Source organism: Convolutriloba macropyga, unplaced genomic scaffold (genome assembly GCF_964194025.1).
Source record: "Convolutriloba macropyga unplaced genomic scaffold, txConMacr16.3 SCAFFOLD_3221, whole genome shotgun sequence".
Lineage (NCBI taxonomy): Eukaryota > Metazoa > Xenacoelomorpha > Acoela > Convolutidae > Convolutriloba > Convolutriloba macropyga.
The window spans coordinates 2011-29007 of NW_027449531.1; the positions used below are offsets into that span (position 1 = coordinate 2011).

General features: G+C 35.9%; 1 protein-coding gene across 1 annotated transcript; it reads right to left on the bottom strand.

Moving 5' to 3' along the window:
- Positions 1–26936, bottom strand: LOC142355119 (dynein axonemal heavy chain 12-like). Its single transcript, XM_075407383.1, has 9 exons — positions 26724–26936; positions 26282–26419; positions 25656–25880; positions 25046–25342; positions 24368–24471; positions 8985–9189; positions 8121–8258; positions 845–939; positions 1–420 (listed from the first exon to the last, which is right to left on the bottom strand). Exons 1-9 carry the CDS (start codon positions 26883–26885, stop codon positions 114–116), a joined length of 1671 nt encoding a protein of 556 aa, XP_075263498.1. The 5' UTR covers positions 26886–26936; the 3' UTR covers positions 1–113.
- Between the last annotated feature and the right edge of the window lie 61 nt (positions 26937–26997).

Below are 26997 nucleotides of genomic sequence, written 5' to 3' on the forward strand. Positions count from 1 at the left end.
TATTAAATTAGTGCAATATATAAGTTGTCATAACTACTGATGTCAAACTAAGATGCTCAGCAAAGAAAACTGATCCAATTCTATGTTAAATGATCATACTGGAATCTTTCGTTTTAGTCTTCAAGTTGGCAAACTAATGCAACACCTCTGTTTATCCAGAAACTGGGTTCTCGTTCTGAAGGAAGGTCGATCATCATGAGAAAGTTAGTGGAATGGCCAGTTGTTGACAGCACTCCTCTTCGCTCGGCAGTTCTGTATAAAGGGCACTGATAAATGTGTCCAGAATTGATACCGTGATTTGCTGAATTGGATAAGTTATGGCTGTCTTGATTATCAGTAGGCTGTTTTCCTGATGGTTGAAGTATGATTGCTGGCATTTTTTGGAAGAGAACTCGGGGGTCGGAGTCTTTCAATGTGGAACTGAAATTTCAGTTTTTGATTAAATTATGAATTAATTTCAGTGGATTATTACTTTTTTTGTTACAAAGTGGCAAAAGGCACGATGTGACAAGCTACGGTAATACACCTTTTTTAGTTGGCTACTTTTTTTATTCCACCTTCTCAATGGGACTAAAACGCATCACAAATCTCATCAATTAAAACCATCATGAGCCATGAATGATTTCTGTGCACCGAGCGTAAGTTGAAATATCGGAAATAGACACTGTAATTTCAAAAGGAATCTTCAGAAATTTCATATGCATTTCATAGACAATCACATAACAGCGTGCTTAATAATAATAAAAAAGTAGTTTAAAATGATGTTCTTATAGTTTAGCGTGGATAATTATCGGAAAGGGCATCATAACGATAACAACATAGAATGCAAAATGCTACTTTGTACCTTGATCTGTCCCATTGACATCCATTTATGAAGAGTCCATTCACATACACACTGCCATCGGAACCCCCCTCCTCGTAGGAGTCCTTGTCAGTGACCTGCAACACGCATGACTCAAAGCATAGGAACTTTTAAACAACAGTTCATACCATTATTTTTGCGATGATGCCTTTTGTTCGCTATTTGCCTCAAAATCGGCCACTTTTTTATTTGTGACAAAACTTGTGCTAGTGGCTTGCGCAATAATAAAATTGACCATAGTGAGTCAATCTTGTCTTCTATATAAAAATATGTTTCACTTTTTCACGGTAGCAAAGAAGATTTGGGATCTTCCCTGTTTAACCCCCACCCCAGCTTAGTGGGTGCATATTAATTATTTGCAACTCTCCATTTGACAGTAAGTTTATTGGCTGTGGCATGTTGGCTTCCTCTACAAGATAAATTGCTCGGTAACAAATGAAAGTTTGATTTCTTTAACCGCTTAATATGTCAAGGTAAAATCCCTATCCAAATTAAGGAGTAAAACACCACAGAAGCAGTCAATATATGACTTATGAAACAATTACGGTCTTTTCAGAACATGACCTAAAGCCGTTTCATGGCCAGTTTTGTTAGAGCCTAATTGCTCCGACCCACTTTAGTGGAGGGAGGAACAATATACTGAAATGGTTTTTTTTGTTCAGTCAATTTTGGCCGAATCGATATCTTCATCGAAGAGAGTTGAGACTGGTATCATTAAAAGCCCGTTCAGCATAGAATATGAAATTGAAGACTCTTTTGATTTCCGTATTTTACAGGGAGTTATCGAGGTTTGAAGTTTTGTGAATAATAAACGGACTTCAGTCGTTCTTATTCACATTTTCTGGATTTTTTGCCATATATTTTGGTCAGTTTCGCTAAAAAATGTCAAAATGTTTCAAAAAGGTGTTGTTGATTTGTTTTCCAAAGATATAAGGGCTGACTAAAAAATTTTCATCTAATTTTAAGGCTCAAATTGTCGCTACATATTTCAAAAAATCGGCCTTTTTTCATCGAATATTTCAAGAATAAACTTCTTTAGTCAATTTTGCTTTAAAAATTGACGGAAGTGAACACCTAAAAAGTGCTGACACAATTTGCTTCAACTCAGAAGAGGACTAGTTTACTACACTGTTCTCTTTGAAAATTTTCTGTGTTTGAAATTTTGCCGGTTTTCAGCTAATATAACTCGACAACTATAAGAACATCTTTTTTCTTTGATATGTGAACCTTTTTGTTAAATTATCTAAATCCATTACATTTGGCACTATTTCATGTTCTTTATTAACAAACAGTAATGGGAAGGTTAGTATTGGTCAGACCAAGGAATTCTAAAATCCAAAAATAACATGGATTGTAATAAGTGACTGTCTTTTTTAAAAAAAGTACCACCTTTTTTATGTTCAACACAGAACAGAAAAATTCACCTCAAGTCTCACTAATGACAGGTCTAAGGGCTTCATAAGCAAATGTCAGTTAATGTTTTTTAATTTTTTAGTCTTAAATTTATTGTTGTTTTGACTTTTAAAATCATTTGGTTTCAAAATAAAGAGTGAATTATAGAGCTTCGCCCTTGTCTTTCTCATAATTTGGTCATTTAGTAGCGTAGTTTAAGCAAAAAGAGAATACATAATCTACCTAATTAGTTTATAATTTCTACTGCGGCTTTAAGCTTTAAGTAATCAGTTTTTCGCTTTTATTTTACCAGTTTCACAAAATTTTGATTTTTGGACATTTGCCTATTTTTCAAGTTGTTTTTAGTCATTTTACCAATTTGCTCTTAGGTCACTTATCAATCTATTCAAAAATTAGGCACATTTGAATATTTAATTTTTTAACGTATAGTTTATGGTTTTAACGGCTTCAAACACAGTTTTCTAGAAGACATCAATTGCAATTTTTATCACCTTTGTCTAACTACCTTTCTTCCTGTAGTCGTATGAGAACTTCTGATTAAAAGTAGGGCTCAATGGCATTTTATGGAACGAAAAAGAACCTGTTTATTGATTTTAAATGTTAGCTGATAATTTTCAACACTTTAAATATAATTTTTTAAAGAAAAAAAACATGTTTTTTAAAAATTTTAATTTTCTGATTTTTGTCTATCTGTTACCTAGTCTCTCTGAATTGAGGCCACATATCACTTTTTTGACGTAGATGGAAAGCAAAAATGAACAACTGTAAAGATTAAAGTGATTTAATTATGGTATTAACGGCTTCGACGCTGCTATTTAGAAAAATTTTTTTTTATTTTTTCCATTTTTGTCAGTATTTGAGGTTTTGTAAACTTGGGACATATTCCGATTAAAAAGTTCCTAATAGCCCCGTTTAGAAGAATACGTGAACTTAATTTTTATTTCAATTTGTAGCTAATGATTTTCATGACTTTCAAAAAGATTATTTTCGAAAAATAAAAAAGTTTTTTCTTTTTGCATCTTTTTCAATACTTTGTACATAGTCCCATTAATGAGTGGTCACATATCACTTTAAAACTTCGCGTTCAAAAAACACTTGTTCAAAACGCGCGTTCAACTTTGGCGTTCAAAAAACACTCAACAAAACACCTCTTATTACGAGGGAGAAAATTATGGTTATAAATGCTTCGACACCGTTCTCACGCAAAAATTATTCAAGTTTTTGTTTTTTTTTCTGTACCTGTTATGTTTTTTGTAGTCGTAAGAAAAAACTTCATAATGACAAGACCCAATATTTTATCTCCTGGAGTTATAAATGACCGTATTACATTATTTTTAATGATTTCAGTTCATATCTAACGGGTTTCATTACTTTAGAACCAATTGTTTTTTTAAAAAAATGAGCCACCTTTTTTGTCTACTCGTAACCGAATTATTTTGTTTAGTTTAGATTTCATCTGATGCATTTTAGGCTTTGTTATTAGGTTTTCCTACAAACAGAGATCGAGTTTTGGATGTTAATAATGTTTGTTGTTGTTTGTTATTGTTGTTTGCCTTGTCTTGTACTCTTACTAATGGCAATTATCCTCAGCCCTGTAAAGCAGCTTTTTTAAAGTCCACGGAATGATTTGAAATGGACGCCATTTTTTATTCATTTACCAGTTTTTTTCGAATAACACTTCGAGTAATCGAACTTTTGAAGGTTTTTATCCCTTCCTCATTTGGTAGACAATTAAGCTGAAAATGTAGATGGGCCGGATTGGAAGATTATGTGCAAACGCACATTAACGCGCCTCCTTGTCTTCTTCATACTTAAATGAAAGAAGCATAAAATTTTAGTCCCTGCTTACTTTTCTATCCATGATCAGACAATGATAGTCGCACAGATATGAGAATGTTTCAAAATTACATGAAAAAATGGCTCGGTCTGGTTAACGTGCCAGTTGCATGACCAAGGTCTGGATATTGCCGAATCATGACCCATCATTGTTTTGTTGAACCTATTTGCAGTCCTAGCGATATTTTGTCTGATCAATTAAATTTTGTAGCAAAAAAGTTTTGAATTGAGCAATGCTCAGCAAAACTTGGTAGCTCTCAAAAAGCTTATTGTTGGTTTTGAGGACTAAAAAACTGTCATTCGGCTTCGATTCAAATGCATGCATTTTTCCGCTAGTTTTTTTTGTGTTTTTAATTCGTGACAACACATCGGTTCATGAAATCAAAATTTTATTTTTATTTGACATTAAATTTGCTTGGTATTCGTTTGCTGAAAGATGCAAACTCATAACAGGAGCAGGCACAGTGATATTTAATCAGATAAATAATTAGTGCAGTATATAAGTTGTCATCACTGCTGATGTCAAACTAAGATGCTTAGCAAAGCAAATTGAGCCAATTTTATGTTAAATGATAACACGAGAAGGAGTCTATAGTGCCTCCACATCACTAATTTCTGCTTTCTCAACTGTTAATTAGCAACTTCCCTGGTTCGTACACTTAAATTAAGCTCCAATAGAGCTGATCAGCAACCTGAAGCCTTTGTGATCTACTAGTTTGTCGTGTTTCTTTGGACAAAAAGTCAAATTATTCAAGCCAGGTAAAGAACATTCTGAAACAAAAACGGTCAGACACACGAGTACCATAACTCTTCGAGATACAATAGAGCACGCAATGATGATACGAGACAAAAATGTGGATTCAACAATCGAGGAAGTGAAGTCTGATGCTCGTGGTTGATAATTAAGGTATGCCTCGACATTATTTACAGAAATCCCCGAAATTTCAGCTTTATCTGCTATCGGTTGAAAATATAAAGAATGACGCATTGAAGAAAACAAGGAGGCTCGGTAATGTGCATTGGCACATAAAGTTCCGACCCCGCTCATCCATAATTTTGGCATAAAAGTCAACCAAATGAGGAACAGATCGAAAACCGCACAAAAATTCAAAAAATTTTTAAAAAAAATATCTATGAACAAACAGATCGCCTCCAACGCAAAAAACTCACTGGATTAAAAACGCCGCATTAGATTGATGAATTCAGCCTTTATAAAGAGAGCAAGTCAAGACAAACAACAAAATCAAACAACAATAACAACAAAGTTTAATTACATCCAAAACTCTGTGTCCATTTTTAAAAAAAAACTTATTAACCAGGTCAAAATAGCGTCAGATAAAACTGAAAATAAACACAGTACCTTGTACTATCGAAAAGATATATGATCACTCCATATTAAAGCTCGGTAACAATTAGAAAAAAAAAAGAAAAAAACAGCAAAGTTAAAAAAAAATTGGCTTATATTTATAAAAACGATTATCTTCAAGGTAATGAAAACCATTAAATAGCAATTGAAAACATCCAAAATGTCTATGATTACGTGAGGGCATTAACACCTCAATTTTTTATGCGGTTACACAAAGAAGAGCAAATACAGACAACAAACAAAAGTTCAATTAAAACTTGTGAGATAAGGCTGTCGAAGCAGTAAAACCATAATTTGCCCCTCAAAAAATGTTAAACTCAGCCTTCTTCGAAGGCCAATTTTGTGGTAAGCGATCTCTCATTGATCAAAAATGGTAACAAATAGACAAAAAAGAAAAGAAGGCAAAATTAGGCAATACTTTTGTATTTTTCGAAAACAATTATTTTCAAAGTCATGAAAGCCATTAGCTACAAATTGAAGCGTTTAAATAAGTTCGTTCATTCGTCCAAAAGAAACACCCCCTGAGACCTGTAATTATTCGCAAATAGTTTTACGTCAACAACAAGAACGTCAAATATAAACAAAAGCGATCTCTCATTGATGAGAATTGATAACAAATAGACAAAAAAGAAAAAGAAGGGTTCGTTTGTTCGTCTGAAAGAAACCCTTGAAACCTGTAATTATTCGAATGATGTCTTACGTCAACAAAAAAAACATCATTTATAGACAAAAGCGACCTCTCATTGATGAGAATTGGTAAAAAATAGACAGAAAAGAAAAAAGAGGGCAAAATCATGTAATACTTTTGTATTTTTTAAAAACAACTATTTTCAAAGTCATGAAAGCCATTAGCTACAAATTGAAATAAATGAATAGATTCGTTTAATGGTCCTAGAGAAACCCTTGAGAGCTGTGATTATACGAAAAATATCTTCCGTCAACGAAAAGAACGTCAACTATAGACAAAAATCAAAAACTAGTTTACTTCTAGTTTACGACGAAGCCAGTAAATTGCTAACGAATTCTTTAAAAACATTAGATTTTGTACACTTGTACCTTCTCTCGACAACAACAATGTCATATTAGACCTGTAATTAACTAGACTAGGTAACAAATAGACAAAAAGAACAAAAAAAGGGAAGTTAAAACTTGTTTTTTTTTAAAAAAAGAAATCAATTTTTTTCAAAGTCTTGAACGCCATTAGCTATCTACCCAATTCAAAATATGGGCTCAATTATTCCTCCAAAAACGAAAATGAGACCTCTCATTGTCGAGGAAGAATTAAACGACTAAAATGTCAAAGTAAAAACGACAGGTAACAACAAATGTAAAAAAAAAATTCAATTAAATTCTTCGAGAAAGAGGTATCGAAGGCGTTCAAACCTTTCTCAATGTCTTTAAAGACATTTAAGTGTGCCTTAGTTGCGCTTTATTTAGAACTTCAAAAACGTAAATTATGAATTGTCAACAATAAGATAGGAGGACAAAACGAGAAAAAACGTGAAAAAGGGGCCAATGCATAAAAATAAAAAAATCGTGAATTCTAGTTGTATCAAAGCCAGAAAACCATAACCTAACGCGTAAAAACGAATAAAAACTTAAATTTCAATTCAGTAGAAAAAAGGGAAGAAGATGCATTCTTTTTTGCTGACACTAAGCTACAAGTTGACAAAATTATGAGAATAATGGTGGCAAAGTTCAATAAGTAATTGTTTATTTAAAAATCGAACGTTTTTAAAAGTCAAAACGATCAAAACCTTTCGGGTAAAGAAACTAGATACATTGTTTTTGAACTGCTTAGGAAGCCAATTGGACCTATCAACAGTGAGCCTTAATTTGAATTGCTAGGTTCTTGAAAGAACATAAAAAAGATCGATTTTTTTAAAAAAGACCTTATTTGTAAGAGTCCCAGATTGGACCAAAACGAACCTTGCTGTTGTTGTTCGTCCAATAGGAACACTCAATTGTTTCGAACGTTATAGATCAAGATAACTTGTTCGTTGAAAGATCAAAAATACATGCACCGTTTTTGGTAATCATAGAGTAAAATTAGCAAAAATCGGCAAGGTTTTATTTCCAGACTACTCTCAATTGAAATAGAAGTATGACTAGCTCTCTTTGTAGTTTACAAAGATTGTGTTTGTTGTTTTCGGATGAGCAATTCCGCTAAATTCAATGAAAGGGGACTAAAGAAGCTGATTTCGGGTAATTTTTGATGAAAAGGACTGTATTTTGAAATACTTAGCCAAAAAATTAACTCAAAATAATCAACAATACCTTTTTGTCTGTAAACATAAAATCAACAGTACCATTGTTAAAATTTTTTACATATTTTAGCAAAATTGAGGAAATTTTAGGCAAAAAATCCGGACAATGTGAATAAAAATATTGCAAATGGGTCTAATATTCAGAAAAATTTAAACCTCGATAACTCGCTCTAGAAGACGGAATTCAAATTAAATTTTTAATTCCATATTCTACGCTGGACGGGCTTTTTAATGATACCACTCATCACTCTCTACGATGAATATATCCATCGGTCAAAATTGACTGAACAAAAAAAACCATTTGAGTATATAGTTCCTCCCCCCTCAAGAGGGGTCGGAACAATTATTGGCGTAGAATTTAATGCTTTAAACTTACCTTGAATTGAAAATGGAGGGTGTCAATGGGACATGAGTTGTTTCTGGCATAATTTTGCATACATGCAGTGAGAAACGCCTGAGTGAAGAAGAAACCACTCAGCCAGAAAGTGCCAGGAGGTCCGTCGTCCAACCACTTCTGGAACGGATTAGAGTTTGGACTAACCCAGTTGACGATTTTTTAGTAATTTTATAAAAATCATATATGGTTTCATACACAATATACTATCTCGTTATGCAATCCTTGAATGATTACCTGGAAATCTTACATGATTACTCAAAAAACGCTCGTGCAGCTTTTAAAAAGCCAGACATCTACAGTTCCAGAATCCAGAGTGCCGATTCTAGAGTCCTAATTCAAAACTAGCAAAATTCGCGTTTCAGGTTGTTATGCTGTTCTCGACGAATGCCAGATTTTTGTATCAGCATCAATCCAGATAAGAAATTAAAGTCGGCAGCAGGCCGAGATGAAAGCGAGAATTTCAAAGTGATGTTAGCACAGTCGCGTAACTTTGATTGAAATTACTCGAAGTTTTCAAACCTGACACAGTATTTAGTAAAAATCTCACTGCAGAGATTTCCCATTTCAATACTTGCAGGTGAGTATTTCAAGCTCTGGTCAGGAGAAAATTAGATGAAGAGAATCAAAGGGTCTCAATAATCCGTTTATTTTCTGCTCAGTTCTTGGATCATTCAATTTTTAAAGTGGTTTGTCTCAGAACGAAAGGGAACTTTTTTTTGTAATCTACGGCCTTTATTACAGCGTCGATTTGACAATAAATAACTTAGGAAAGTTAATTGAAAACTCGACGATGGAAAATCTTTTCATAATCATTTATTCATTGTGAGAAAGTAGAGAACTTGCCTGGAAAAACAGGAGTCGCTCCCTTAGATCATCCACATAGTTTGAGAGTGACTTGAGGGAGGGGTACGATTTGTCCATCCACAGTTGGGGTATCCTGTTGGATCTGACTGACTGGGAGAGATCCTCCAGCTCAGAGGAGAGGATGATCAGTCCCTTGGACGCCTTCACCAGACTGTCTAGGCTCGAACGCATCTCTGCGTTGAGGCTGAAAACAGATGTGCTTTTGTCACCATGGTTTTATCTGTTGCTTTTGATTATAGACGAGCAAAATAATTATTTTGGATAACTTTATTATGCCAATCTCAACTTATAGTATTCGTTCAGTCATTGCACCAATTTTTTACAAGCATATCTGCACGGAGAAGTCATGGAAAACCCGTCCACCTCGCACGAGAATTGGATAAACACGCGTATCTCATGTCCGAGCGTTCAACTCAACGCATATCTCCTAAAATCCTGCCTGCAAATGCTTGCAAATATAAGATCTCTTGCAATTAATTACAAGAACTTTTTGCAGCTGTTGGGTTATGGACTTTCGCAAGCGGAATAAAAAGCGTTTTTAACTAAGTAAAAGAATTAATTTCTCAAAAATGAGAGAATAACAAAATGATATTTTACAGTAGAATTTAGAGATTTACAGGAGAGATCTGATTATTAGATCAAGATGGTGATTTGAATTTGGGGATGAAAAAGGACTCAAAAATCAGCTGTATGTATACCCATTATCAGTGGGAAAAAGTCAAGATACAAAACTAATCTTAGCGCCGTCATTTATAGTGGGGTCGCAAAGGTTACCCAATATGGTTTGCTTCTGCAAATCAGTCGCAAAGGGAACCATAAATGGAATGCATTTGCACTTTTCTAAGAATTCATTCACACTTCCGGAGATATCATCATCATTTAATACATGCTGGGAAGATTTTACATCACTTAATCTAACTCTAATAATAGTTATCTAGATTCACCAATTTGAACCGAATATTGATTCTCAGCACCATTTCTTGACGATTCATTTATATAATTTCTTTGATCGAAGTCATATTGCTTGTCTTTCTAATCTGGTAAGTCAAACTTTTTTCTAATTCTCACTAAGTTTAAGACTATAGTTTGATCGATATTCTAACACCCTCACTCAGACTTGAGCTGATTGCGTAGAGTCTGTTCCCATGAAAACGGCTCTGAATGTTTCCACTTTCGGAACGAGTAAGGACTTTGTGAAGATGTCCGCTGCCATTTTGTCTGTAGGAGCGTAATGAATTGAAATAGTCCCATCCTCCGTCTTGTCACGAATGAAGTTGAACTTTGTCTCGATGTGCTTGCTCCTCTTGTGCATGACTGGGTTTTGGCAAAGTCTGATACAACTTTGGTTGTCCTCTCCAATTGCTATTGGACGTTTCTGTTGGATGCCAAAATCCTCTAGAAGTTGTTTCAGGTAGAGTGCTTCCTGAACTGCTGCTGCCATGCCCTGATATTCTGCTTCTGATGAAGAAAGAGCAACTGTGGCCTGCTTCTTGACACCCCAGCTGAGTGCTGCGCCACGTCCGTTGAGCTTGAAGTAATAGCCCGTTGTTGATTTTCTGTCGTTCACGTCTCCAGACCAGTCTGCATCACTTTCCCCCACTAAATCATAACTAGCCTCTTTTGTGTAAGTAAGTTTTAAACCTTTTGAACCTTGGAGATATCGCAGAAGTCGTTTTCCGCACATCCAGTGTTGATTGGTAGGTGCATTCATGTGTCTGGACAGAATGTTGACTGTGAACATCATGTCTGGCCTCGTCTGTTTGGCCAGATACAGAAGTGATCCAACCAAGCTTCTGTAGATCCTCTGGTCCACTTCTTCGTCTCCGTTCTGTGCTGTCTGAAGTTTCAAATTCAAATCAGCTGGAGTTCTTGAGGGTTTGCATTGATCCATTTGAAACCGCTCAAGCATTGTTTCTATGTAGCGTTCTTGGTCGACTGTGACTTTGCCCTCTTCTCGTCTGATTCTCAGACCCAGAAACCAGTGTAGTCTCCCTCTGTCCTCCATGTGAAAGGTTGCTTTTAGTGCCTTCTTGACATCAGAGACCACTGTCATTCTTCTTGATGCTACTATGATGTCGTCAACCCAGACCAAGATGAAGTTGTGATCCTCTGCCTCTGATCTTGCAAACAAGCAGTGATCTTTCCTGCTTCTGGTGAACCCCTGTCTCAGTAGGAATTTGCCAGCTCTTTGTACCAGTTGTTACCAGCCTGTTTCAAACCATAAATTGATTTATTTAGTCGACATACTAACTTCTCCCCATCTGATCCGCATTTTACAAACTCCTGTGGCTGTTCCAGATACACTTCTTCCTCGATTGGTGAGTGCAGGAAAGCAGTCTTGACATCAAATTGGTGCATCACATGGCCGTGCTTCGTTGATAGCTGAAGTAGAATCCTGAATGTCTCCGGCTTACAGGTAGGCGCAAAAGTCTCAAAAAAGTCCAGTCCTTCCACTTGTTTGAAGCCTTTCGCCACATAGCGCGCTTTGTATTTGTACACTTGACCACTGGGTCCCAATTTCACTTTGTAGACCCATTTGCCCGGTATGACGTCCCTGTCTGTGGGTGGTCTCACTAGGTTCCAAGTCTCGTTGTCTTGGAGTGCCTTGACCTCGTCCTTCATTGCCTGGTGCCACTGGTCCCAATCGTCACCTTGCTTGGCTTCGTAGACTGTTTTGGGTTCCACATAGTCGCCCTCAGTCACAGCAAGATGGGTCCTGACTTCTCCAAAAAATTGCGGAACATTCCTTGCTCCTGTCCCTCGTCTGGGCTCTGCTCTTTCCGCGTGTTCCAGTGCATCTTCATTGAAGCCAAGTGTCTCTAACTGTGAGAAGTCTTCTGTGTCACTGTCTTCCAGTGAATCTGAGTCTCTCAACATCCGAGGCCTCTTGTCTCAGTGTTGTTTCTGAGTTTCTCAACATCCGAGTCTCTCAACATCCGAGGCCTCTTGTCTCAGTGTTGTTTCTTGAGTATTCACGCTCCCTGCGTCATGCCACTCCTCCTTTGTTGCAGTAGATGTGTCCTGTCGTTCTCTGTTGTCATCGTCTTGATGACCATCATCTGGGTGCCAGATTCCCAGTTCCGACCCATCATCTTGTAGATCAGCCGTTTCTTTGTTGTCAGGTATTGAGCCCACTTCAGACTCCTTGATGATCACATCTCGAACTGCCATCACCTTGCGTGTGTTTGGTATGTACACCAGGTATCCGTTTTCTCCTTCAGTGTAACCCAGAAACTTTCCTTGCAGTGCCTTGGGTTCAAGTTTGCTGACTTCTCTGTCCCTCTTCCTCATGAAGACTGTGCAACCAAAAATAGATAATTTACTAATTGGAAGCTTAGGTTTTACACCTCTCATCAGCTCTGCTGGGCATTTTTCTTCTCCTCGTCTCACAACCAAGTTTCTGATCCTTGCTGCGTGAAGAAATGCTGCTCCCCACACACATCATCTTGGGAAGTCCTGAGTCAATGAGCAAACATCTTGCCATCTCCAGCAGTGTCCTGTTGCACCTCTCAGCTAACCCATTCTGTTGTGGCGTCTCTGGTATGGTCTTTTCCTGTAGAATGCCTGCATCTAAGCAGTACGTCTTGAACTGCTCTGAGAGAAACTCCTTCGCATTGTCTTGCCTCAGCTTCTTGGGCGTCCCCACACTGAAAACAAATTTCTTCAGGCTGGCCAGTGCTTCACTCTTTGCCTTAAGCAAGTCCACAAACACAAACTTCGTGTACTGATCTGCAAACACAATGCAGAACCGGAACCCTGACAGTGAATCTACTCTGAAAGGTCCCATCACGTCTGTGAACACTCTCTCCAGCTTCTCTTCTGCTTGGGTGTCTGCCACTCTTGGTACTGGAGTCTTTGTGATCTTGTCCAATGCACACACATTGCATACATCATCGAGTTCCCCCCAACATTGCATTCCTGACCACATCCGATTGATTCAAATGACCCAATCGTCTGTGCCACTTCCTTGCACTGTCAAATTTTACGCTGTTGGAACTCATCTTGAATTCTAGAACGCTGCAGGGTAAGTAAAACAAATTATTTTCTTGTGTTAGTTTTACCCGAGTTCCCTTCTGGAGTTTCATGCAGCTGTTTCCTCTCTCGAAAGTGAAGCTATGTCCCCACTCCGTGCATCTTGAGACTGATAGGAGGTTTGAAGAATAGTCCGGCACACACAGAACATTTTTGAGTTCGCATTGGAATTCCCCTTTGTTTGGGGGTATGCTGATCCTCACACAGCCTCTGCCCACCACTCTGGAAGCCTCTCCGTTGGGATTTCTGACCACTGATTGAATGGGCACAAAGTCCAGAAACGCATCGATGTTCGTCACTATGTGATCTGTACAACCACTGTCCACTAGCATGCCTGCTGTCTTCCACTGGGTAAGAGCTGCCCAGCATTCCTCGTCTGGTGTAGCCAATGTTGGACCCATTGCCACTGACTCATGTTTGCCTCCATCTCTTTGTCTCTTGCATGCCCTGTCTAGGTGACCCTTCTCACCACACTTGCTGCATTGTGCTGTCTCCTTCTTCCTGCAGTCCTTGGCAAAGTGTCCAGGGATCCCACACACAAAGCAGTTTCCTTTCTTGGGTCTCTTCTTGAAGTCACGCTTCACTGCCAGTGCCACTGAACCACGTTGTCCCTTGTGTCTCTGCACCGTGCTCTCATGAAAGTTCTGCAGCCTTTTCCTCAACTCTGTGAAGTTCGTTGACGGGTTGAAGCTTTCCTGTATAACAAAACGTTCATACCTCATTGGCAGACCATTGAGGACCAAGGCGTTGAAAAGGGTCTCTGAGATTGCTTCCCCTGCTTCTTGTAGCCTTGTGAGCAACTCCTGTCCTCTTATGAAGAAGCTGTCCAAATCCTCAGAATCCTCGAGCTACAGTCAAGCAAGCTGTGCCACTAAAGTCAACACTTTCGGCGTCTCCACACTCTGAAATCTCTCTTGCAAAAGCTTCCAAGCCTTTGCTCCATCTCCAATGCCATCATCTCCCACACAGTCATGTCTCATCAGCATGAGGGTTGTTGCATCTAGAGTCAGTGCCAGATGGCACCACACATTGTTCCGTTTCTCCTTGATGACTGCAACTTCCTTCTCATATGCATCCTTCAGCACCTTGTGGTTCTTCTTCTCATCATTGGTCGCCCCATTGGCCAGTGGCGCAGGCTCATTGGGTTGCTCCTCTGTCCCCAGTAGTGATTTGTAGAGTCCCTTCGTCTGCATCATCGCCACAAATCTTGTGCTCCAGATTGGAAAGTCATGTGCCTTTCCTGTGTAGGTCAGCAGCTTCACTGTCTGTTGATCCATTGAAGTTTGAGCAGGCAAAACAATTGTGAAAAGAAAAGGTACTAAGCAGAAACGGATTATGACTGTCAACAACAAATTGGTTTTGTTTTGGAAATCAATTTTATGACTTAGAAAATTGCTGGGCCCATAACCTGTTGAGTTATGGACTTTCGCAAGCGGAATAAAAAGCGTTTTTAACTAAGTAAAAGAATTAATTTCTCAAAAATGAGAGAATAACAAAATGATATTTTACAGTAGAATTTAGAGATTTACAGGAGAGATCTGATTATTAGATCAAGATGGTGATTTGAATTTGGGGATGAAAAAGGACTCAAAAATCAGCTGTATATATACCCATTATCAGTGTGAAAAAGTCAAGATACAAAACTAATCTTAGCACCTTGATTTATAGTGGGGGTCGCAAAGGTTACCCAATATGGTTTGCTTCTGAAAATCAGTCGCAAAGGGAACCATAAATGGAATGCATTTGCACTTTTCTAAGAATTCATTCACACTTCCGGAGATATCATCATCATTTAATACACGCTGGGAAGATTTTACATCACTTAATCTAACTCTAATAATAGTTATCTAGATTCACCAATTTGAACCGAATATTGATTGTCAGCACCATTTCTTGACGATTCATTTATATAATTTCGTTGATCGAAGTCATATTGCTTGTCTTTCTAATCTGGTAAGTCAAATTTTCTTTCTAATTCTCACTAAGTTTAAGACTATAGTTTGATCGATATTCTAACAGTAGCCAAAACCTTGTAAGAAAAACGCTTTAAATTGCAAAGGAATTTCAAAACAATTCATCATCATGCAAGTCATGCTACATTACAAGCGTCTACGGTACCAAAAAAAACACAAGTTACAAAGAATGTGGATGGAATTTCCTCTCTTTTGACGCCCAATGCGGAAAATGCTTAAATTATGTTGGACCATTGAAATTTGCCCACCGAATTTGGACAATTAAGATAAGCCCATCAAACTTTTATTGAAAGTATTTTTCGCAAAAAGAGTATGAAATACTAGATTTCCCATTCTGGTACCCATATTTAAGAATCAATAATGGAAGTCTTTTCCATTTGCTTTTTCCATGCTCTATTGGTTTCCTAAACAGGCTGCGGATATGACTAAGAAACTTTTACTAACATTGAAAACCAAAATGAATGGCTATACTGCAATTTATCTGCGACCCAATTTATTTTCCTTGTTTGTTCTCATCTCTCATGTTTTGATGTTTTGTGGATTATGCTTACCTTATTATTCAATTGTATTTGGTGCTAGTTTGTGAAATCTACAATTATTTCGAGCCAATTCACATAAAAAATGAATTTGACTCCTTTTAAATCTGATTTTTGCTTCCAGCCCTTGAAAACGCAATATGCACTCCCAAATTAAATCAAAATCTAACTAAAGTAATTGTGCAAAACACTGGAATAGTCAAAAAACACTGTAATTAAAGTAATTGTGAAAATTTCCATTCAGGGCACCGCCTTTTCCTCCTCGAAGTTTGCAAGTACATTTCACACCTACAATGTATTGAGATAGGAAAAGTGAAAAGTTGTTACAAAAGTGATTAAATGTGCTCAGAAATTCTGACATCTGTAGACGATGGTAATGTATAACCATTCAAAATAGCGTGTAAAATTCAACGTCGTACACAAAACTTTTTCCTAAAGAAATGCAATTCCCATGTTTGCAGAGAACTTATGTAAAATGACACGAGTATGTTTTAAGTCGGCCAATGGGTAGAACTGGGATTAGGAACCAACAGAGGTTCATTGAATTTGCTGAGAAAGTGTGGAAATTATCCGAATAAAATTGACAATAAGTACTCAAAAAGAAGCGGCAAAATCGAAAATCAAGTTTTCGTATTTTTTTTAAAATATACTTTACTTTTCCTTAAAATCCAGAATGCCAAAAAAGTGACAGTTACACTGTTGTATGTGTCTTGGTCTGTTTCGATTAAAACGTAAGATGTCGTCGGGTTTTTCCGTTGATTCCAATGAGTTATAATATGTTTCCGTTTAAGGTTTAATCACAAGTTAGGATGGAGTTTTTAATTTTAAACTTTACTTCTAAAACAATTTAGTATACAACCCTGGGTGGTCAAAGTTTCAAATTATTGCACCAAATTTTGAGGTTTTCGAGGTTTAAAAATCGCCAAAAAAACATCACTGACTGTGACAGCTTAGGTCACTGATTTATTTGTTCTATGATTTTCTGCCAGACATGCAAACATGATGGAAAGCTTTCAACTGCTTTGTCCCTCTGTAAAAAGTTAAACAAACTGTAAAGAAATATTAAAAATTTATCGTACACATTTCTTATTTCATTAGTTATACTTACAAGCATATCTTCAAAAAGTCATGGAAAACCCGTCTACTTCGCACGGGAACTGAATAAACACAGGTATTTCATGTCCGATTGTTCGACTCAACGCCTATCTTCTAAAATCTTGCCTACAAACGCTTGCAAATATAACATTTCTTGCAATTAATTACAAGAATGTTTTGCAACCCGAATCTTGTAAGAAAAACTTTTCAAATTGCAAACGAATTGCAAAACAATTCATCATCATTTAAGTCATGCTACATTACAAGCGTTTACCGTGCCAAAAAAACACTAGTTACAAAGAATGTGGATGGAATTTCCTTTCTTTTGACGCCCAATGCGGAAAATGCTTAAATTATGTTGGACAATTAAGATTTGCCCAACGAATTTGGACAATTAAGATAAGCCCATCAAACTTTTATTGAAAGTATTTTTCGCAAAAAGAATATGAAATACTAGATTTCGCATTCTGGTACCCATATTTAAGAATCAATAAAGGAAGTCTTCCGTTTGCTTTTTCCATGTTCTGCTGGTTTCCTAAACAGGCTGCGGATATCACTAAGAAGTTTTTATTAACATTGAAAACTAAAATGAATAGTTATACTGCAATTTATCTGCGACCGAGTTTTTTCCTTGTTTGTTCTCATCTCTCATGATCTGATGTTTTGTGGATTATGCTTACCTTATTATTCAATTATATTTGGTGCTAGTTTGTGAAAACTACTATTATTTCAAGCCAATTCACATAAAAAATTGAATTCGGCTCCTTCTAAAAGTGATTTTTTTGCTTCCAGCACTTAAAAACGCAATTTGCACTCCCAAATTAATTCAAAATCTAATTAAAGTAATTGTGCAAAACAATGAATGAAATTTCCATTGAGGGCACCGCCTTTTCCTCCTCGAAGTTTGCAAGAACGTTTCACACCAACAATGTATTGAGATAGGAAAAGTGAAATGTTGTTACAAAAGTGATTAAATGTGCTCAAAAATTTTGACATCTAGAGACGATCGCAACGTATAACCATTCAAAATAGCGTGTAAAATTCAACGTCGTACACAAAACATTTTCCTAAAGAAATGCAATTGTTTGCAGAGAACTTATGTAAAATGACACAAGTATGTTTTAAGTCGGCCAATTGGTAGAACTGGGATTAGGAACCAACAGAGGTTCATTGAATTTGTTGAGAAAGTGTGGAAATTATCCGAATAAAATTGACATTAAGTAGTCAAAAAGAAGCGGCAAAATCGAAAATCAAGTTTTCATAATTGTTTTCATATATAACTTACATTTCCTTTTAAAATCCAGAAAGCCAAAAAATTGACAGTTACACTGTTGTATGTGGTTTGGTCTGTTTCGATTAAAACGTAAGATGTCGTCGGGTTTTTCCGTGTAATCCAATGAGTTAAAGTATGTTTTCGTTTAGGATTTTATTACACGCTAGGATGGAGTTTTTAATTTTAAACTGTTATTTTGAGATAATTTAGTTTACAGCAGCCGGAGTGGTCAAAGTTTCAAATTATTGTTCCGACCCCACTTGTGGGGGGAGGAACTATACACTCAAATGGGTTTGTTGTTTGTTCAGTCAATTTTGGCCGATCGATATATTCATCGTAGAGAATTGTGAGTGGTATCATTAAAAAGCTCGTCCAGCTTAAAATTCGAATTTAAAAAGATTCTTTTGAGTTTCCTTGTTTTCGAGATGTTATCAAGGATTGAAGTTTTCTGTGAACATGTGATTTTTTGTTAACTTTTAGTGTAATTTACGTGCAAGTTAGTGTAATTCTTCAAATTAGGATAATTTTTATAAAAAATTTGATTCAGAATTACATTTCACGCCACAAAAAGAATCAATATTGAGTTCCTAATAGACAAAAGGCGATAAAAATGACTTGTTCTGGTCTCAGAGGGAAGGTTACTATCAAAAAATTATCGAATTCTATTTGAGAGCTTTTTTTTTAAAAAAAATTAATATTTTTTGTTTTCTTATGTCACATAGAGGCTAGTCATTTTCATCGAGGTTCAAGGTTCAATTATTGATAAACCTGATTCACAGACTAATGAAGCCCAATGGACAAAAAATTTGTTTTCAAAGAGTCGCTCGTATTTTTTTTTGGCTACGACTCTGAATTTTAAATGAAATTTTGATTTTTTTTGAGGTTTTACTAAATTTTTGGAGATCTATGGCATAAACTTTTTGCCTAAAAGTGCAACAAGTTTCATGATGAGCATTAGGAGAACCTATCTAGAGCTTTGACTGGACAGCTAATGGCTGTTAAGATTTTAAAAATGATTTTTCGAGAAGTTTTTGTAACATTAACCAATCATTGGCTATTTTCGTGAATTGTAAGTCAACTTCAGTAATGACACGACCCCCTAACTTTTTAATGCAACCAAACTAATCATTTAAAGGTTTCATCTTCCTATTAATTGTAATATGACTTCAATCATACAAAATTTCGAAATTAAAAAAAAAATTGAATTTTTTGTTTTATTGGTCCCTTTTGAAATCTTATCACATTCTCCTGATATTAACATTTCCCATTGGCTTAGAGAAATTTTTCAATGGATCTGGGACAAAGTTTTCAGAGAAAAGCTTTTGGTTTAAATGGCTTCGACACTTTCTTCGCGCACTCTTCCAATGAATTTTTTTCTTTTTGCCCGTATTTGTTGTTGTTTCCATAGTCATAAGACTTGTTGTGATGTCTTATCGGTTACCTATGCATGAAAAATATCCTTTTTCTTCAATCGAGGGACAACTGAACGTGCTTATTAGCTTCTGTTGAAAGCTATTGGATTTAATGCCTGTTAAGGCTTTAAAAACGATTTTCCGAGAAATTTTTAACATTAAGCGATCTTAACCCTTAGATCGTGAATTGTAAGTCAGTATCATTAATGACCGCAAATTTCTTTTCTAATTCAAGCAATATTAAATCAGTTAGCGGTTTTATGTTCTAACTATTGGGGTCATGACTTCCATGCAAGAGTTCTCATAACTTTTTTTAAAATTTTTTCATAACTTTTTTAAAATTTTTTTAATATTAACATTTTTCACGTTAAAAATTTTTCATGGTCGTAAAAATGACGACGTTCATTGGATCATACAAAAATTTTTCAGAGAAAAGCTTATGTTTTAAAGGGCTTCGACATTCCTCGCGCACTTTTCTACCAATTTTTTGGATTTTGCCTGTGTTTTTTGTTGTTTTCATAGTCAATGATTTTTTGTAATGTCTTATTGATGCGCTATGAATGGCAAACATCCAATTTTTTGTTGTCTCACCGAGTCACAACTAAGCGTATTTATTAGCTCCCGTTGAAGGCTATTGAATTTAATGGCGTTGCTACTACGGTTTTTCTCAAAAAGTTTTCGTTAATTCAATGTGTTTGTTCATGTTTGTTGATTTATTGCAGTCAAATTGTTGAAAAAAAGAATCCCATTGCTGTTAGAAATTAATTGAAATTGGAAAAGTTTTAACTGAAAAGTTCATTTTTTAATGGCTTCGACACTTTCCTCGCTCAATTATTTTTTTGAATTTGCTGTGTTAGACTTTTTTTATTCTTTAGGTCGCCGTAAAATGCTGACCAGTCTCATAAGCTTTTAAGTGAGGATTGATTGGATAATCTTACCCGATTAAGACTGTTTATAGCGATTAGTCTTCAAGTTTATAATGTTATACATTTTTGAGACTTTGAGGATTTTTCAATTTTTTTAGTTTTTGTTGTTTTCATTAACTTGTAACGTGTTCTCATCATTGAGAGATCCCATGTATTTTGAAAATTAACATGTTTACTGATATTATGACGTAACTAATGTCTTGTTTGTTAGACATGTGTTTCCATAAAAAGTTATGTGAGTGGTGTATTTGAGTTTCTTTTTCTCTTCCTTTAGCACAGTCGCATAATAACAGATCCCAATGATTTTCAAATATGGCCCAATTGAACTAATTTATTCATTCAGTATATATTTAGCTGAATTTTTATAAATGGAAACTGAAATAAAAATACATACTATTCAGATAATAGCTAATGATTTTAATGGCTTCACTAATTTGTGTTTTCACAATGTTTGTAATTTTTCTGCATCTATAGTGGGTTCATATGGCTTAGTCTAATCAAAGACAGGTCCTATTGGTTTCACAATGACTCTTTAATAAACTTATTGAGGATTATTTCGTTGAAAGCTATTGATTTTTGAGACTTGAAATTATTCGCTTTGAAAAATGTTGATTGATTTTTGAATTTCGCCTAATTATTTTTTTTTTGTAGAATTGTTAACTAGTCTCATTAAGAAAAAATCCCATCTGCTGTGTAGTTAGAAAGATTAAATTCGTGTAGTTAGGAGGATTTTATCTAATTGTAATGTGACGTTGTTACTAGGTGCTTTTAAAATTAGATATTAAATTTTTGACGTGAAACTTTTGTTTTTGCTTTTTTGTAGTGGTTAATTTTTTCTCGTAGTCTTTTTGATGCAGATATCGTTGTAATGAGGCCTGGCATTATTTAAATCAATTATTAGTTGGGTTGTGTAACAGTTTTTTTTGAAACTCAACTATCTACTTTCGATTATCGCTTTGTCAAAAATGTACCTCAAAGGACAGTTAATTCCAAAATGTAGATGAGCGCGGGTCGGAACATCATGAGCGAACGCACATTAACGAGCCTCCTTGTTTTTATAAAAACTCAAAGTTGATATGTTGAAGCTTAATCACTTTATTATTCCATACTCGTTTAGTTCTAAAACCATCTTAAAAAAGATAAAACACCCGGCAGATTGCCGGAAATTAGCCGCCGTTGATTCCAATAAGCATGATTGGGATTGAACGAATAGAATATATTGAAAAAAAAGGTTTTTGTACAAAAATATTTTTTAAGTCCGATTTATTTTGATGGCATTTCGTAGTTGAACACACTTCTGTTTCTTAGAGAGGGCTACAGGGGCTACTATCAACACCAATAAGCATTAGAGGTGGTAACTAAGACTTATAGGAACGACGTTCAAATAGCGAGCATCTAAAATTGGGCTTTATGGGTTTATCCCGTTTCTATTTCTGACTTCAATTTTTTATACCGACTCTGTTCATTTTGATTTGCTTTGCTTAGCAACTGATGTTCAAATTCACTTTTAGCAGAATGAGGGAAGAGAGAAACTAGCCTAGAGAAGTCAAAAAGATTTCACGCAAAATGTCGAAAAAGCGGCAAAATTGTAAAGCGAAAAAAGTTTGACGAAGTAAAAAAACATAGCAGGACAAGTCCTGAAATACAATTCAAAGAATTGAATGAAAAAATCAGACGCACTCTACATGAACAGCATATTAATTGAACAATGCCATCCAGAACACAAAAATCATCAAAGAATTGAGAAACTAAAAGAATCAAAACTAAACAAAAACAAACTCATTGCGAAAACTCTTGAAGCTTTTAAACCTAAGGCAAAACTTTTTTCCTTTAAAAACACCTATTACCAAAATATGTTCAAAAACAATTTTTGTTTCTGAAATCGGTCCAGTATTAAATCGGTCCAGTATAAGACCTGAAAAATATTCATTGGACCTTGAAGATCGATTAACTCGAAAATGACTAAAAAATTAAAAGAAAAAAGAAGTCAATTGCAAATTATAAGAAAATGTTGCTGAAAATCGTGATATAAATATCTTCAGAATAATTTCTGTGTCTCTAGAGGCTATCCAGTAACCCAATTCCAAGCATTAAAAAAATCATTGACTCATAGATCGATAGGCAATAAATTTTAGAAAAAATTTCAAACTTCAAAATAGAAATTCCTTCTATTAAATTGTTGAAAGCCATTCAATTGCCCCCTAGCAACTATTTAATAAAATACGGTCAAACCCTGGATTAGTTTACCAGGCAAATGAGGCAATAAGAAAAATAAAATACAAATGTTTTAAAAAAAAACTTGAAAAAAAATTGCAAATTCTATCAAACAATTTCTAAAAGTCGAAATGTTAAATTGTTGAAAACAAATCCATTGAAACTAAAAACCATGCAGTAATTTTTTACCAAACGTGGAATAGGTTTTCTTGCACTTGAGAACGGATGAATATGAAAAACTGACAAAAACTTTAGGAAACATTAAAAAAAATTGCAGATCTGATAAAAAAATGCTAAAATTCGAGACATTAAAAATTTAAAAAGCATTCCATTGTTACTATAGACTATGCAGTTCCCTACTAACAAACCTCAAAGCAGATTGCCTGGTCCCTGAAACTGGAAAAACTGACAAAATGTTGAAAATTTTCAAAAACCTGAAAAAAATGCAAATTTGTTCAAAAAAATTGCTAAAATTTGTGATATTCAAAAGTTGAAACCTACTCCATGGCAACCAAAAATGTTTCAGTAACTTATTATCCAACCTCTAATATGGGTTTCTTGCCCCTGGGACTCAAACAACTTGAAGGATGACAATAAAAATGTCAAAAAACATGAAAAATTTGCAACTTTTGTCAAAAAATGCTAAAATTCATGATGTCAAAAAGTTGGAAACCGTTCCATTACCACTAGAAACTGTGCAGTAACCTATCATCCAACCCTTTATCAAACCCTAGAGGAGGTTTCATGACACCTAGGGCTAAAAAACTCAAAAAATGACAAAAATTGTCAAAAAACCTGAAAAAAATTAAAAAAATTAGTGTCCTTTTGTGTGTTTGTGTTTGTAGTAGCACAACATATAGCTCATAAAATGGTCATAACAAGCAATTTTGTCTCGCAAAAGGCCTTCATCAGCTTTTAAAAACTTCAACCTAAGACTAATCAAACAAAACTCTCAAAAAATCACAAAAAACATGAAAAAATGCACCATTTTGAGCAGAAAAACTCCTAAAATTGACCTTTTAACCTTAAATTAAGGCCATCCCAGCAGCTGCACTACTATACGCACTTGACGGACTACTAAAGCCCACTTTGGGCCTCTAATGAAACCTAATGCCCGCTGGGCTTTACCTGTTTATCCCTTTTCGAAAGATCAAAGTCATTGAAAAATGTGTAAACACATCTTAAAAAAAAACACAGCGCACCAATACAATTCAAATTCTTTGAATTGTAAAAAATACGAGCTCAATAATAGCCGGCTGAGAAGATGAGGGCGGCTATTAATAAAGACGTTTTCTTGTATTTTTTTTTTTGGAACTGAAACCTAGCATACAAACGACTTCATACGTTTGAAAACGGATTATGCGTTTGAAAACGGTCAATTTCCCTAATTCCGAAAGCCAAACATAACTATTATTTTCCATGTTTACAAAACTAACATGCCAATGACACCCAAAAATAATGCCGAAAGGTATCGAAAGAAAAGCAATGTCCAGCAGAAACCGAATATACCAACTAATCTCTGGAGTTAAAACCAACGATTTCTGTGGTAAGTTTGTGTTTGTACACCTCAGATCATTCCGCTGTTTCCTTTAACAAAATAGGGAATGAGATTTAGTTTTGGAACTCACTCTTTGTATGAAGATCATATGAGAAGTCAAAAGTGAACTCATAGGTAGTGATTTCATACCGACCGAAGGTACTTCTTATGGAATATCGTACCCTGAGTATACGATATTCCATAGAAAATAGCTGGGGTCGGTGTGAAAACCACTACATAAGATCTCACTATTGATTTCAGCTATGAACTTCACAAAGACTATTCCAAAACTGGCTCTAATTTCTCGTTCTTGCAAAAATCGTAAAATTTTCAAGTAGCCTGAAAAACACAAAGAAACGTGTACTTGTTGTATCTTTGTAACTCCTGCACAAGCACAGTGTTGAGACTGTCAGAGTACTTCACTGGATACTTCTCCTTCGCCATTTTCATGTCGAACAACGGCAACAACTGAAATAACAAAGCCGTTTTTCGTTTTCAATAGTTTTATGACAAATTGTCGAAGTTAGTGAACATCGTAACCATTGCAGAATTGTCTGAGAGGGTACTAAATTGAAAGCGGTCTAAGCCATTTTATTTATACATCTTTTATTTATGGATTATTAATAATAATCTAAAATCTTTTTTACTCCTCCCCTCCAAATTAGTCTAGACCTGAACTTAAGGAAAGACATCAAAAGTCTAGCAGTCAATATTCACTATAAAGACACAGCCTATGTTCCTAGTTCCTTTAAGTAGAGCTTAAGTCTTTTCATTGGTCTGTCTAGAGTCGTTCCTTAGCCAATTAAGCTCGAGAATGGTCTCTTCACGAATCCAGTAAGAGTAATTTCACACAAAAACTTAAGTCGAGCATAGTCGCGTTTATACGTCAACACAGGTTCTTTCATGAAAGAACTTATTCACGCACGAACGTACCTCAAAAACATACAAAATTTACCTCCCCGATTACCCTAAAATATCACAAAAGTAAAAATGAGATTTTTGCTGAAACTTTACTTTGAATGCTTTAAAAGGAAAACATTACCTTGTGAACCAAACTTGTGCACATTGCTATGTCGGGATCCTCAGCCTCTGTGGCCTCTTTAACTGCTTCGAGTCTAGTCTCACCACCCAAGTCTCCGACCATATCCTGACCAGATCCTCGCGAGTTCTCCCTCGTCTCAGAAGGTGCATTCGCAGTTGCAGAATTCTCATTTCTCAGCTGGTTCCCATATACTAATGTGATGTTGTCAATTAGGGATTTGGTCTCTTTCAACTCTCTCGCTATGTCCGCATTTTCGTGCATGTCAAACATTACAGCTGTCTGTACATCCGGGAGGTTCTAAATAACATTTATCTCCGTAAGTACATTCAGAACTGAAAACTATAGAACTTCAAAATAGTTTGCTAATTGCAGAAACATCTTGAAAAATACTCGCGCAGTCATTTTGCAGTCAATGCGGGTCCAAATTAATACTAAATAGGCTGGAATTAAAATGTCGTATGACAAATCAAGAATGCTGTTCGACTGATACCATTTGCCATACCATATTTTTTAAAAAGAATTGTGGATTTGAATTACAATAATTGCGATTGAGGATCGGATCAGAAACATTGATTACAGCAACTCAATGGACGAAACTTAGTGTATATACCTTGATGCTAGTCAGGTACTCATTGTAAGTGAGCTTCTGTGAAAAGGTGGCGACATTCCCAAACTTATATTTTGAATCCAGGACAGTTGGGTTGAGGTATGACTTGAGGATAGATAGGAGACATCGTCTGTCCCTTTGATCGGTCACTTTCCCACCATAGTTACTCTCCCCCACCAGGTAAGTGAGGGCATCGTAGGGCACCTGTCTGTACTCCACAATGAATTCCTGCCAATGTACATATGTAGCTAATAAAGCAACGTACATAAAAGACATCTCTATATAAGCTAGATAGCATGAATTTCTAACAAAGTAAATAAGAGAAAGTAAATACAAAAGATTTGAGATCACAGAAAAAATTAACCATCGATTTTTCGAAGACTAGGCCAAACGAGGCACTGCATTTGAGATAGTATTTATTCTCATAAGCTCACCGGGCAATTTAAAATGCTTCTTGAGCATTTTTGAGGGTTAATCCCACACAAAATTCCCACACAAAAGAGTTTTATTCAATTGGTTTTTTGAAATTTATGCCATACTCGAAAGACGATTGTCATCTTTTAACAATTTGGAGATGTCTCTTTCCCTCCTTAAAAAATGGACCAGTCTTTAAAAGATGAGTAACAAACTCTGAGCTGGTGTATTGATATTTTGAGATCCGATTGGTTGAAGGAGTATGGGATATTCCACCCAATTGGACCATAGCTCTTCCGCTCAGACACAACTGCATGGAAGAAACACAGACTCAACAGCAGTCGCTCCCACGCCTGGAAAAAACTGCCCGTTGATATTTCCTCCTCCGATTGTGTAGGTTACAAGTTCAAAATTTGTCCCAAGTGATGAATTGATTTGTTCATAATTCGAACTCATTTTTCCTATTTCGAAGAAAAAATAACGTCTAACTAAAAAATTTAACTTCCTTGAAGTGACAGCGGGTACAAGATGAAGCCTCGATGTGGCTAGAAGATGGTCTGACCAAAGGTATTTTTGGTTTGGCACCTCAACTTGTGAACCAATTTAGTACCGGATTCAACTAAGCGATATTAGCATTAAAACATTAGCATTACTTACGGTCTGCAATTCCTGAGCACTTCCATTGACATCTGACGAAGTGGAGGAAGAACCGAGGAGTAGATCGTGGGTGATGTCAAAGAAGTTGGGGTCAGAGAGGGGGTCGTCCAAGTATGCTTGAAGGATTCCACTCTTTAGCCCTGCAGCCAACTCACTCGTCATCTTCACACTTTCTTGAAGCACTGTCACTGGGAACCTCTCTGAGGGGTAGCTTGTAAGCCACAGCCTACGGGTCAAACAGCTTGAATATCACATTTGAAAAATTTTGATTTCA

What these genes read in the sequence shown, in the direction of transcription:
- LOC142355119 (XM_075407383.1), bottom strand. Translation starts at nt 26,885, where the DNA reads ATGACGAGTGAGTTGGCTGCAGGGCTAAAGAGTGGAATCCTTCAAGCA. An exon ending in TATCAATACACCAGCTCAGA is followed by an intron (nt 25,881 to 26,281) that starts GTTTGTTACTCA and finishes GTACATTGGCAG; the next exon opens with GAATTCATTGTGGAGTACAG. An exon ending in AGCGACTCCTGTTTTTCCAG is followed by an intron (nt 8,259 to 8,984) that starts GCAAGTTCTCTA and finishes AATCCGTTCCAG; the next exon opens with AAGTGGTTGGACGACGGACC.